The 14481-nt window shown below is 43.2% G+C and overlaps 1 protein-coding gene across 1 annotated transcript in view; it reads left to right on the top strand.

Moving 5' to 3' along the window:
* The window catches only part of KIF1B (kinesin family member 1B), a 169925-nt gene extending 155444 nt beyond the window's left edge, over positions 1–14481 (top strand). Inside the window, exons 36-45 of the mRNA XM_012662500.1 lie at positions 188–321; positions 1246–1307; positions 2685–2830; positions 2999–3238; positions 5292–5363; positions 6442–6563; positions 8611–8760; positions 9125–9317; positions 9537–9655; positions 10121–14481. Coding sequence (XP_012517954.1) covers positions 188–321; positions 1246–1307; positions 2685–2830; positions 2999–3238; positions 5292–5363; positions 6442–6563; positions 8611–8760; positions 9125–9317; positions 9537–9655; positions 10121–10163 — 1281 coding nt within the window. The 3' untranslated portion in view covers positions 10164–14481. The remainder of the gene's footprint in view (positions 1–187; positions 322–1245; positions 1308–2684; positions 2831–2998; positions 3239–5291; positions 5364–6441; positions 6564–8610; positions 8761–9124; positions 9318–9536; positions 9656–10120) is intronic.

Raw genomic sequence — 14481 nt, 5'->3', positions numbered from 1 at the left:
AGAAAAATAAATGCATCCATCTATAAGGAATGCCACCTAATGTTTCATATGTTGAGTTGCTGCTGAAATAATTGGTAAAGCTGAAATCTTCCAGTCCCCGCATCTAGGTCTAGCTTTCCTAACACGCACATCCAGTCACAGGTACTCTGCCTGCATTTAATCAGCGCTCACCCCTGTCTGCTTTCAGCTGGATCATTGCATCCAGCCAGCTGTCATCACCAAGGATGTGTGCATGGTCTTCTACTCCCGGGATGCCAAGATCACACCGCCACGCTCTCTGCGCAGCCTCTTTGGCAGTGGCTACTCAAAGTCACCAGACTCGTAAGTTTTTCAGACAAATTAGTTTCCAGTTTGTTTGCCCAGTACAACGGAATCAGCAGTCCTTAGTTATGCCCGGCTCACCATTTCACAGTTAGTTTACCATTTATAAACCATTTTGCTAACTGTTACTTGGAGTGCAGTGATTTGCGTGTAGGCATTTAATAAAATGTTGATAGAGGAATAAGTTAGTGAAGGAAGGAATATTACATTGTGACTACTTCTAAAACAATTTCGCAAGGACTAAATGTTCTTTTAAATGTCATTATTATTTCTAACAGATTACCATTATTTTTAAAATGTATTATGCATATTTAAGATATACAAAAGTATCAGAGAACAAGCCTGTGATAAAAAAAAAAAGATATACAAAAATATATTAAGAATAATACAGTGAATACCTGTATATCACCACCGAGCCTAAAAAATAAAATAAATATTGCTAATAAAGTAGAAGGTTCAGTACCCCTTCCTACTCACAATCCCCAGAATGTATTGTTTTTCATTTCATTCTAGTCAGATTTTTTTTTCCCTCATCTCTGCTGTCTTATGGTAAGAAAAGACATGTTTTCTCTGTGGCTAGTGTTTATAAAAAACTAAAGAAAAAGAAAAGACAAATTTTTAGTTTTCTTTCCCATCTGAATTATAACTTTTCTAGTTTATCATTCTATTTTATTCATCCTATTGAAATAGCAGTGTTTAATAGATTGAGATGAAAGTAGGCTTCTTCTAGCAAAAGATATATAACTTAAGTTCAAAATAGGAAAAGACAGTAACTATTAATAATAAGAAATGCCTGTAATTATATTTGAGAGTGGGTTGCATTCACTATGGAAGAGACAGTATTTTAAGTAGGGAGAATTGAGAGTTTCCTGTTTGGGGGCTGTAAGAGAGAGATTAAGTAATTGTTTTCTTCTCTTCAAATAGCAATCGAGTCACTGGCATTTATGAACTCAGCTTGTGCAAAATGGCAGACACAGGTAGTCCAGGTAAGCTCTTATGGATCAGGGAAGTGGTAGTTATCTTTGCATATGTTTCAATCATATTACATACAAAAAATTGGAGAGGGTACCCATGTAGGCTAGTTATAAAATCTTTTAGAAACCATGTGTGTTTTTTACAAACTAGTTTGGTGGTGGTGGTGGTGGTAAGAGTTACCTTTTTTAGATTTGCAAAATTATTTGATTTATGATGTGCAATATGGTTATAAAAATTATATCAAACAATGTTGCTGGGCTGTGAAATATTATAAAAAATTTAAGTGAATTATAGTAGATTGAATTTGGTTTAGAAAACTTCATAACCATTTCCTCCCCACCTTAGCCAAAGGTAACTTGGCAGTATAACTTTACAGATGTAGTCAAACCACTAATTTGAATTTCCTGTACTCTAGAAAGACAAATTATTAAGTCACATTTGTTCTGTGTCCTTTTTGATGTGTTTTTAGACTGCTACTGTTCCTCTAGCTGGAGGTACTTAAGCAGCACTTAGCATTTCTATGTTTGTAAACAGAAACATCAACAAAAATTAGGGGTTTTCTTGGGGGGCGGAGGGTTCTGGTGAAAACCAGAAAACCTGCTAGACAAATTCTAAAAGAGCTATAACACTAAAATTTTTCTAAGGTTTTCTAAAAGCATTTGGTTAGTGTGAATTTGAGTCATTTTAGAGAACATATATGGAAAAGAACTCAGGGCCCACAAGTAAGATTTAGATAGATAAGATTTTGAGTATGGATCCAAGGCCCAATAGCAGCGAATTATAGTGTCCAGATAGTTCCTTGAGGAATTTTTTAAATTAACATAAAGTTATTATTTAGTATATAAAACCAATATAACGTTAAAAAAAATAAATGGGAAATGATGAGAGCTAAAGCCATCTGTTGCCTACCATCTTCTGAACTGCTAAATGTAGTGGGTCGTCCCTTCCCACTTTTTTCATATGGGTGTATTTTTATGTATTTGGAATCATAGTGTACAGACTATTAAATATCTTTATATTTTCACTTAACATAATCGCTTTAGCATTTTCTCAAGTTGCATTTCAGTCTTCATAATTATTAAAGAATTAAATACTCAGTTTTTTAAAAAAGTTCAGAGAGTTGCTGTGGGGGAAAGGCATGAATTTTTATTAATAAACAAAATCCAATGTATCTTGATACTGATCTTATTCAGGCTGTTCTCAAACTCCTGACCTCCCGCTATCTTCCCACCTTGGCCTCCCAGAGTACTGGGATTACAGGCGTGAGCCACTGTGCCTAGCCAAGACCTTCTCTCTTAAAAAAAAAAAAAAAAAAGAATTATTAATTCATTTTGACCAGAAATTGAATTTTTCTCTGAAATAAAGAGAATTGTTTCCTCTTGTCTTAGGCATGCAGAGGAGGAGAAGAAAAGTCTTAGATACATCAGTGGCTTATGTGCGGGGAGAGGAGAACTTAGCAGGCTGGCGGCCCCGCGGAGACAGCCTTATCCTGGAGCACCAATGGGAGCTGGAGAAGCTAGAGCTCCTACACGAGGTATCCAAAGGCAGGAGATGCTCAAATGCAAGACCTCTTGGGCAAGATTCCCAAAGCATCAATCTTATACCCACCTTCTCTATATGATCGTGGCTTTTTAGTTTTCTATCATGATTGAGATCTTCATGAGCTTTGTGTGTGCTGAGACAATGGTGTTGATCTTCTCAGGTGGAGAAAACCCGCCACTTCCTGCTACTGCGTGAGAGACTTGGTGACAGCATCCCCAAATCCCTGAGTGACTCATTGTCCCCCAGCCTCAGCAGTGGGACCCTAAGCACCTCCACCAGTATTTCCTCTCAGATCTCAACCACCACCTTTGAAAGTGCTGTCACACCTAGCGAGAGCAGTGGCTACGACTCAGCAGACATCGAAAGCCTGGTGGATCGAGAGAAAGAGCTGGCTACCAAGGTTTGAGTCCTCTCCTTTTTGCTGAGCCATTTCCCAACATAAGGCTCTGTCAGCTAGCCTCTTAGTTTATTTGTTTTCAACACCTTTGTTTGAGGGCCTCTGTTTCAAGGCTTGTGCTAACACTGTGAATCTAGAAATAAGAATCCGTTCCTACCCTTAACAAGCTTACAGACTAATGGGGTCAAGCAAATAATAGAGGTGTGTGTCTCAGATGCTGTGGGAGCCAGAAGAGAGGCCTCAAAGGAGGTGCTCAAGCCAGCCTTGGAGGGACGCATGGGAGGAGCCAATGGCATCCTAAATGGGCGGCCTTGGGGAATTCATGTGGGAGACGAGCAGGAGATGGAGGAGGGCCTTGTGCACTGCACTGAAGAGTTAGAGTTGACCTGGGAGTGATGCAGAAACACTTTAAACAAGCATCTGTGTTTTAGAAAGATTCCTCTGGCAATAGGAAAGAGAATGGATTGGTAGTGAAGAGATAGGCTGAGGAAGGGAGAGCTCTTTATTACAGTAGTCTGGTGAGAAATGATAAAGACATTTTTTTTTTTTTTTGAGACAGAATCTTGCTCTGTTGAGCCGGGCTAGAGTGCCATGCCATCAGCCTAGCTCACAGCAACCTCAAACTCCTGGGCTCAAGTGATCCTCCTGCCTCAGCCTCCCAGGTAGCTGGGACTACAGGCATGCGCCACCATGCCCGGCTAATTTTTTCTATATGTTTTTTAGTTGTCCAGCTAATTTTCTTTTTATTTTTAGTAGAGACGGGGTCTTGCTCTTGCTCAGGCTGGTCTGGAACTCCTGACCTTGAGCAATCCTCCCACCTCGGCCTCTCAGAGTGCTAGGATTATAGGCATGAGCCACTGCACCCGGCAGATAAAGACTTTTTAAAGAAAGCAGAGGTATGTAGGATGAAGAGGAAGGAGAATCCGACCGGGTACGTCGGAAGAAGGTGGAGGGCTTGTTGAGTGTGACTCCCAGGTATATAGTTCCAGTCAGTGGGCTGAAAAAAAAATATAAAAATGAGATGTTTTAATAATCTAATGGTCTTTTAGTTTATTTAGGAAAATATGTCTCTTCAAAAGTCTCCATATCATTTAGCACCAGAGTGAATTGAGAATTAAATGGGTGGCCAGACATGGTGGCATATAACCATAGCCCCAGCTACTCAGGAGGCAAAGGCAGAAGGATCTCTTGAGCCCAGGAGTTCAAGTCCAGCCTCCGCAACTTAGCAAAAGCCTATCTCTTAAAAAAAAGAAGAAAGAATGAATTAAAGGAGTGCTATTGCATTTTTAAGCACTTCTAAACTGTGGTGTTGGTAGTAATTCACTTTTGTAGTCTTGAGAATGACTTTTTTTGTCCACCTGTTTTATTAATATTATCTTTATTTTAGACATATGCTGAACTTTCCTCGGTATATACTTAGTTAATTGCTAGAGCTGTTTGGGCAACATTTGAGTTCCATTGTGGGTTTTAGGCATGTTGTTTTCCCTCCTGTCTCGCATCCAAGGCTTTGTTTAGCCATTGGAAAAAAATGTTTTTTATGTTTACTGGTTTATTATAAAGGATGGTACAGAGGATATTGACGTATAGCCAGGTGGAAGGGATGCATAGGGCATGGGAGAAGAGATGTGGCGCTTTCATGCCCTCCCCAGGCTCGCTACCCTCCGGGAACCTCAATGTGTTCAGCTATCCAGAAGCTCCTAGCCATTGAAATTTCATGTTCAACTTATACTTCTGTCTTTGTTTTTCCCCTGAGACGGGGTCTCACTCTGTTGCCCAGGATAGAGTGCAGTGGCATGATCATAGCTTACCGCAACCTCAAACTCCTGGGTTCAAGTGATCCTCCTGCCTCAGCCTCCCAAGTAGCTGAGACTACAAGCGTGCGCCACCGCACCTAGCTAATTTTTCTATTTTTTGTAGAGATGGGATCTCGCTCTTGCTCAGGCTGGTCTCGAACTCTTGATCTCAAGTGATCCTCCCGCCTCAGCATCCCAGAGTGCTAGGATTACAGGTGTAAGCCACCGAACCTGGCCTTTACACTTCTCTTTCTCTTCTCTAGTGCCTGCAACTTCTCACCCACACTTTCAACAGAGAATTCAGCCAGGTGCATGGCAGCATCAGTGACTGTAAGGTGAGCGTGTTGAAGCCATAATTTTTAGTCAGCATGTTGGTGACTGATTTTCATAGCAGCCCAGATTTGCTGCTTTTAGGAAACAACAAGCTGCTTTTAGATGGCTTAAGATGGGCATAGCTTTGTATTTAAAGATTTATGACATACTGCTATGGTATTTATTTTGATTTTTCAGAGTCAGAATACTGACTTCTGAAGGTAGAAGTATCACTGTGTGTCTCTTAGAGTGATTATCACACAGGAAACATTTTGGCTTTTCTCTGAATCCCTTGGAGAGGAATACTCCATAGGGAGGTGGTATGTTACTCTATGACAGGTTCTTGGTGGCATAAAGTTTTGTTACCTTCAACAAAGAGTCAGGTAGACACGTCAGAGAACTTTTGTGTCATTCACTTGATTCTAGTCAGTAAACACACCCAGCTCCTTCCTGCCTTGGGGTCACTTCACACTTGCTGCTCCTTTGCCTGGAATAGTCTCCTTCCAGAGAGTCCCGTGATTGGCTCCCTTATTTCTTTCATTTTTCTGCTCAGACAGTGACTCCTTGGAGTGAACTTTCTTGACCTCCTGATACCAAGCTGACAGCTCTGAGACTTTCTACCCACCCTGCTCCCTGCTTTATTTTTTGCTGCAGCACTTATTACTACCTGAGACTTTTTAAATTGCTTGTTGAGTGGTTAATTGTCTACCCTAAGCTCCAGGAAGGCAGGGCCTCTGCCATATTCTTAGAACAGTGCCTGGCTCATGGTAGGTGCTTGGCACACATATGTAAGGCTATTTAATTAATGCAGGAGGAAGTAGCAATATAAAAAGCCAGCCTTGCCTCTTGCATAAATGTTTTGATTCCTAATGTGGCCCGCAGACCATATAATATTTAAAGGCTTGTTTTCTTTGTTTCTTTTGTTTAATTTTTCTTTTATTTACTTATTGACAGATAATAATTGTATATGTAGGCTTGTTTTCTTGAATGACCCTCTGCAACAGGAGATCTGTGAAAGTGAGACACTGGTCATCAAAGCTCCCTATTGCAGAAGCAGCTTTTTTCAGCTGAATCTCATTAGCTGTGTTCTGTTGCTTCCAGTTGTCTGATATCTCTCCAATTGGACGGGACCCCTCTGAGTCCAGTTTCAGCAGTGCTACCCTCACTCCCTCCTCGACCTGTCCCTCTCTGGTAGACTGTAGGAGCAACTCTCTGGATCAGAAGTAAGTATAATACCCAGATTTCACTGAGAGAAACTAATTTAAGAACTAAGGAAAAAGTCAACCTTCCAAGACTGAATTAAGAAAACGTGGTATATATGTACCATGATACTACTCAGACATAAAAAGGAATGAAATAATGTCTTTTTCTTTTTTTTTTTTTTTTTTGAGACAGAGTCTCACTCTTTTTGCCCGGGCTAGAGTGCCGTGGCGTCAGCCTAGCTCACAGCAACCTCAAACTCCTGGGCTCAAGCGATCCTTCTGCCTCAGCTTCCCGAGTAGCTGGAACTACGGGCATGCGCTACCATGCCCAGCCGATTTTTTCTATGTATTTTTAGTTGTCTGATTAATTTCTTTGTATTTTTAGTAGAGAAGGGGTCTCACTCTTGCTCAGGCTGGTTTCGAACTCCTGAGCTCAAACAATCCGCCCGCCTTGGCCTCCCAGAGTGCTAGGATTACAGGCGTGAGCCACTGTACCCGGCCGAAATAATGTCTTTTGCAGCAATTTGGGTGGAACTAGAGACCATTATCCTAAGTGAAGTATCTCAGGAATGGAAAAACAAGCACCACATGTTCTCACTAATAATTGGGAGCTAATCGAAGGGCACACATGGGCACAAAGATATGTAAAGATCATTGGAAACCAAGGGGTGTGGAGAAGGGGGATATAAATTTACAAATTGGGTATAATGAACGCTATTCAGGTGATGGGCACACTAAAAGCCCCAACTTAAGCATTATAAAAGGTACTCATGTAACAAAACATTTATACCCCTTTAATATTTTTAAATTTAAAAAAAGTCAACCTTCCTCTAACTCAGTGGTTCTTGACTGAGGGCAGCACTGTCCCCCCAGACAGCATTCAGAAATGTACAGGAGCCTTTTGCGGGTATCACAGTGGCTGGAGAGACATTCTGGCCGTCCCTCACCATTGCATCTGCATCAGCGCGTTGACTCCTTCTTAATCCCTTTCTGCTCATTTTGTCCTCCATGCCTCCCCCTGCTTGTCTCCCCAGTCATAGTACCAGACATAGGAAGTCCCATGCCGGGAAAATATTTTGAAACTACTTGGGAAAAAATATTACGATGCTATACCAAAATATACAGGTTAGAAAAATAAACACAAATTTAGCCTAGATTCCATGATACATCCTCTTAATCACTTCTTTGCAATGTGCCCTCAAACTCCTGTGCATCTCCATTCTTTACACTCACCTGTCAACCTACCTGGTTATCACCCACCTGTCTGTATTAGTGTACCACACTGACAGAGCCAACAATGGCTGAGAAAATAACCAGGTAATTTCATTAAATTTAGGATGCCATCAACTGTAAGAGAATATTTTATATTTGGCTAACCTGCTCTAGAAAGATACCTAACAATGCAGAGCATAGGAATTTAGTTCTCACACCACGGTCCTGAGGACTGGTCTGGGTTGGTGGTCCGGGCCAGTGGTCTGGCTCTGCGCTGCGTAGCCTTTCAGGAGCCCGAGTTCTCCCGTTTGTTTGCTTTCTCTGCCATTCCCCGAGGCAGCGGGCCTGACTTTAGTGTCCATCCACATCCCCTGCTTGTTAGAGCACAGAGGGCTAAACCCCACCCAGAGTTGCTTGTTCTCTAGGTCTGGGTTGGAGTCTGAGAATTTGAATCTCTAACAATTTCCTACGTGAAGCTGATGCTGCTAGTCGGGGACCACACTTTGAGAATCATTGCCCTAGGTGTGACTGTGGGACTAAAAGGAAACATGTAAGGACTAGAGTTCATATTTCACACACTTCTGTTCAGAGGGCTTTAAAATAGGAAGAGGGACTATGTGACTCGATGGTCATAGTGATCAATTTCCCTTTGAACTTTTGAAGGATTACCCCAGTGGAATTGACAATTCGCTTTTTGACACCATGTTGTCTGCTCAGCTGAGCTTTCTGAAACTGAAGTTTGCAGCTGGTGTTCAGGGAGTGGCATTGTGTTTCTCCTGGTGAGGTGGTGTACACAACATGCCTTGACCTTGGCTGAAACCATTACCCCTTTCTTCCTAACCTCTCTCTTTTAAAGGACCCCAGAAGCCAATTCCCGGGCCTCTAGTCCTTGCACAGAATTTGAACAGTTTCAGATCGTCCCAGCTATGGAAACACCCTATTTGGCCCGAGCAGGAAAAAATGAATTTCTCAATCTTGTTCCAGATATTGAAGAAATTAGACCAGGGTGAGTAGTATATTGACCAGAGATGCTGGGTATAAAAACAAATCAGCAAGATGAATTTACTTCTCGCTCCTCTCTGTGCGGTCTAAATTGTAGTCTAATGCAAACTGAGTCTGAGGGGAAAGAGCTGGGCTGGGTTTCTGCTCCAGATTGCATCTCCACCCTGGCATAGCATGTTGCTGTGGCACCTTTTTGCTCTCTTGCTATAGTACTTGACCGACAAGATTCTAGGACAAATAGATCACTTGCTTGTTCTGTTGAATCTGGGTACTTGCCCTGGGCAAGATATATTTTGATGGTCCTCAGCTCATGATCATTTTCTTTTTGTGAGAAGCTAACTTCTCTTCTTTCGTACTGTCCTTTTTAGCTCAGTGGTCTCTAAGAAAGGATACCTGCATTTCAAGGAGCCACTTTCCAGCAACTGGGCTAAACATTTTGTCGTGGTCCGCCGCCCTTACGTCTTCATCTATAACAGTGACAAAGACCCAGTGGAGCGTGGGATCATTAACCTGTCCACAGCACAGGTGGAGTACAGCGAGGACCAGCAGGCCATGGTGAAGGTCAGTCCTGCCTTGTGTTGGCGTGTCATTGCCACATGTGCCCTTCCCTCTTGAGTTTCCAGCTCCCTGTTGGGTGTCGTGGAGTCTCTCCTTCCTGTCTGCTCTCCTTGAACTTTCAGTGTGAAATGCGGTGTGCCTCGTGAGTTCAGGCAGGGTGGTCCCCATTGCTCAGTCTCTAGTCTCTGTAGTAATTTTCTTATCTACCTATGTTTCTTTCAGACACCTAACACTTTTGCTGTCTGTACCAAGCACCGTGGGGTCCTTTTGCAGGCTCTCAATGACAAAGACATGAACGACTGGTTGTATGCTTTCAACCCACTTCTTGCTGGCACAATACGGTAAGAAGTTGTTTTATGTTTCTTTTCTCTTCTTGGCTTTTGGCCCCAGAGATATCAGCATTAATAGGAAAACAAGTATTGTTCTAAATAAGTTTAAAACAGAGGAAAGACAGGAATGTAGTATGTTTGTGGGGTGGTAATGAGGCCTCTGTTTCTCATAGGCTACCATCTTGTGTCCTGAACCGTTAAGGAGACTCTGGTCACATTTATACTGAGGAATCAATCTCCTTCTCTGTCTTTTTGTTCTCAAGAGGTCTGCAGATGGGCTCTAGGGGACTAACATTCAGCTCGGTGATCCAGGCTCAGATCCTAGGAGGGGCTTGTGTCACAGAGTAGGGAGCCTAGAACCTGGGCCCGTGGTGCTAAACAGGAAGGAGTTGCAGGAGGGAGCCTCAGAGGGGAAGACTGTGAGGAGAGCACCTGGACCCAGTTTTCTAATCCTGCCTCCCCGTTTGTCCCCCATAGGTCGAAACTCTCCCGCAGATGCCCAAGCCAGCCGAAATACTAAGTGACTCTGCGGAGTGCCCTCACTCGCCTTCGAGAGAGAAAGAAAGTGTTACGTCTCATTTCTCTTTGTGATTCTTTACGGTGACTCTTGTCTGTAACCTGTGGCTAACTGCTTCCCCCGTCCGGCACTTTTCTACCCTCCTGTTCCCCATTTCCATTGCTCTGTACTCTTTTCTTCTGTGCTGAGAATCTTCTTAGTAGCATGTGACCTAACAAAAGGAAAAAAGGTTAAAAAAAAAAAACACACACACACACCGATACAGACACAGAAAACCCTGAGGGGATCTAGTAAATCTCCAAATTATATTTTGATGTATTTTGGCTTCCTTTTGTATGACAGGTCTCCATACCGACCACCTCTCATGTCTGTGCTGCTGTCTTTGGATACCTTTGTCTGTTTTTCAAGACAACATAATGCTTTTTTTTTCTCTTCTGTTCGTGATATCACTTTAATTTTTTCTTGGGTGGCTTAGAGACTAAGGAGGAGATATCTGGCCTTTTTAGAACCTGAGAAGAAAAACTTAATCTTTTCTTCCATTCTGTCTCTTTTTGCCATGGCTAATCCCTGCATTTCCATTCAGGGAAAAGGTGTGGAGAGCTTAGAAATGGGACAGTTATATTCTCTGAGTCAAAATCGGGGCTTATTCAGAGCACAGTTATGGAAACTTTCATTTACTGGAAGAGAGAAGAGAGGGGACTTTTCAACAGGTCTGAGGCAGTAGCTGCTGTAGACCCTGTGAGAAGGGAAGAGCCACAGATAACAGCCCGTGGATGTCAGGGGACCACAGGATTTGGCAGTGGGCCGTGAAGGTGGCCACCAGTCAGTTGCTCATAGTCCTCACAGCAGGATTTCTGAAAATGGTTGTTTCTGTGTTGGGATGGAGGCTCTTCTTAGAAGTTCCTCCGTTCTGTTCTTGGCATTAGTGGTGATGGTAGTTTGGAATTGGTGCAATGTCATACACAAATATTCCACAAGGGGGGAGTGTTTGACTTTCTGGTGATAAACTTGACAGTCATTCTCATAATTAAGACAGTGCTGAGTAGACCTTTTGATTGTTGTAGCTCCCTTTGACCAAAGAATTGTAGCTTTCAATTACACACTTGGAAGTCTCCCTCTGAATCAACCCAGTGGTTGTTTTCAGTGATGCTCGTTAAATCGAAAATGCTTTCAATGATGCTTATCTTCCTGTACTCATAAGTAAGCAGACATGGCAGGCTTTGTTCTCTGGATCCCAGGATGAAAACCAACCTCCAACCATCACCCCAAACAAAACAAAAGATCCCCGGGGGCAAGGAAAAGCATTGTGTCTCTCCTCCTTTGCTGCAGCCTCCTCTCCATCCAGGCCGGAAAGATCACCCAGCAAGAAAGGAGGAAGCCTTGCTGCTGATAGGGTCTCCTTTTCCTCTGACAGACCAGGGCCGTCTGGCTTCCAGAGACCATCACAGAAGATAACTCTTTCTCTTTTAGTGACCAGTAAATTTTACAGGATGACACAGGGAACAGAAAGCCTCCAGGTGACTTGAGTTGCTTGGCCAGTTGACTTGGGGTTGTTTTTCACCATTCTCTCCTTCCCTTGCTCAGACCCCTCTGTTTCACCTTCGCTGGGGCTCTCAGGAAAGTGTCTGCTTGCCCCCACTTTGTGAGGCCTTGCGGGTTCTTGGCCTTGAGGTCGCTGGCTCTCAGGTGACCGGCAGCGGCTTACTTTCCACCCGCGCAGTGAGGGCCAGGGGCTCGTGCCCCTCTGCAGAGTAGTTGCCAGGGAGACGCGTCGGCATCCAGACCCTTGTTTCTGACTTCCTGGCCAGGCTCCTCTCTGAAGAACCTGTCTCCGGCCTTGCCTGTTAGAACTGCCTCGCAAAGAGGAAGCAAAACGAATCATGGAGAGCTGAACAAAGGAAGGGGTCGAAATCACAGACGGTGTCCTTGTCTGCAAAGGGATCGATAAAACTCTGTGGTGGATTTTTTTAAACTTTCTTCCTGACTGTAATGTTATTTGTTTTCTAAGTGGTATGTGAGATTTTTAATGTAGCTGGACGTTTCCTCATCGTCTCATGGACACAAGATGCCCTTCTAGCATACATTCAAATCCAGCGGGATCTGTCAGCGCTGTGAGACGGCTTGCTGGACTGGAATTAAATCTAATTTCAGGGAAATGAAGATGGAATTTGAAGGTCATTTTTAAAATGAAATCACTGATGTTGCTGCTGTTGTGAAGTGTGACAGAGGGCCCATGTCTGGGACCAGGGCGGGGAGAAGCCCGAGGGAGAGTGAGATCACATGATACACTGAAATGACTTTTGTTTTTCTTCTAACACAAACACAACTGGTTTGGAAAGTCTTTGCTTTGGAAGTGTCAGACATGAGAACAAGCCACCCTGGACTGTCTGATCCTTACGTGTCCTCTGGGGGCTCCGGCGGGCGTGCTTTCCCCCATCTGAGGAGCCTCTGCTGGGACTGCTGGGGGCAGACAGCCCCTGTCGCTTCCCCAGCACTTTCGGGATGGGTGTTCGTTCCCTTTCCGACAGGGCCATCCCCACTTTGGAGCTCTAAGAGAGGATTTATGGGAGGAACTATTTATATGAGGCTTTAGCTGTAGCTATGGTGGTGGGAAAATTAAGAAATCTAACCATTAAAGAAACCACCTTAAGGGGGCTTTTTATTTATTTTTCTTAAAGCACTCCTTTAAACAAGCAAAGTATAAAAAAGGCAAGAAAAAAATTCGCAAATTAAGAGAAATGAGTGCTGATTAAAGCTAATTATCTCCTCCTTCCCTCTCTCCTTCATCTGCCTTTCTCCTGCCAAAGCAAAATATAGCCTCACAGCCACCCCAGCCAGTGCTCGCACCTCCATGTCCCTGTGTGCCACCGGGAGTCAGGGAGCTCTCGGGCCAACTGTGCGGGGCCTGCCAGCCCGTGCGCATGCTCAGGAGCACAGGGCCTCTGGATGCAGCACATTGTTCAAGCATGGTGAAGGCAACAGAAAATGGAATGAGTTTTTCAAACTAAGAAACTACTATTATTTGATAGATTTTTTCCCTTCAGATACATAGAACTTACATAACTAGTCATATTTTTGATGAATTTTTCAGCCTATTGAAGATGAAAAAATAAATCATTGTGAAGGTCTTTGGGGACTAAAAACAAGATGACTTTTCCTGGCACATATTTCAAAGCGAAGACTTTGTTTCCTGCTGCTTGTTCTAATTTACAGGGATATTTAATTGTGTAAGGTTATGTATATAGGTGTCTGAACTGTGCAGTGGCTGGAAGAGAAAGCGCGCTTGGCGCGTGGCGCCTGGCGGTACTCCTGCATGTCCCCTGTGCTGTGTTCCACTCGGGCTCTCATGGACAGGATCGGGGCTTGCTTGTTTGACTCGGGTCCTTGAGTTTTCCTTTTGGTTCCCGTTTTAAAATGTGATTATTAACCTGCTTCTTAAGAAGAAAAGACTAATTCTGCTGCTCTCAGAAGGTTTGCTGAATGTGTTTAAGTAGGACTCTAACTTGTGTGCACTACAGCGCCCGCTGATACACCCGCGTGTGTGGGCCAGACCGTGACTGTGTGCAGCGGGAACATATTCTTTGGTGCATCCTTAATAAACTGAAATGTCAGCTGAGAGATTATTTGCTGTTGTTGTTCAAAAGGCCATTTATGAAATTAGTATTTGAGCCCCTTAAAATCTTAAAGCCTCCAGTCATTTAAAGGAAGAAATTAGAGTTTATACAAAATTCATGTTAAAAACTCACAGCCAAAGGGCTGTGCTCAGATGGGAAGTCTGAGCTGAGATTGGTCTCTTGCCAAACCCTGGCTGTCGTGTGTTGTTTTTCATGTCTTCGAGTTAATTTTTTTCATGCTGCATATTTTGGCATCAGTTCACCCGAGGAATCCACTGGCCTTCTGGTGTTTAAGGCATCGTCGTAGACTCTGTGGCTCTCAAGTACTCGTCTGTTGAGATTTCAAGGCTCTTGTCACCATCCTTGCACACTACAACAAAACCCACGATGCGTAAGTGGCCTTTTTGAACCAAGACTTTGCAAACTGATCTCTCCCTAGTGAAGGAGTTGAGCACATTAGCAACAATGTACATTATTAATTTTGGATTTTCATTTTCAGGTTTCATTTTGTAAATACTATCTGATGTTTGGAGCTTGAGTATACAGAATGTAAATATAGTTCTTGTATTTGTACTAATTCTGATTCTTCCGCTGTATAGCCTTAGATGTGCAATGCAGACATTATCTAACTGTGTGTGGTAACCTTGCATCACGGAACTATTAGTGAACGAGGTAAAAATAATAAAGGTACAACCAGTGCATCAGAA

This window comes from Propithecus coquereli, unplaced genomic scaffold (genome assembly GCF_000956105.1).
Source record: "Propithecus coquereli isolate 6110/MARCELLA unplaced genomic scaffold, Pcoq_1.0 Scaffold77, whole genome shotgun sequence".
In the NCBI taxonomy this organism is placed as follows: Eukaryota; Metazoa; Chordata; class Mammalia; order Primates; family Indriidae; genus Propithecus; species Propithecus coquereli.
Note: the sequence above shows the minus strand (reverse complement) of the source record. Positions and strands in the feature narration are given on the sequence as shown.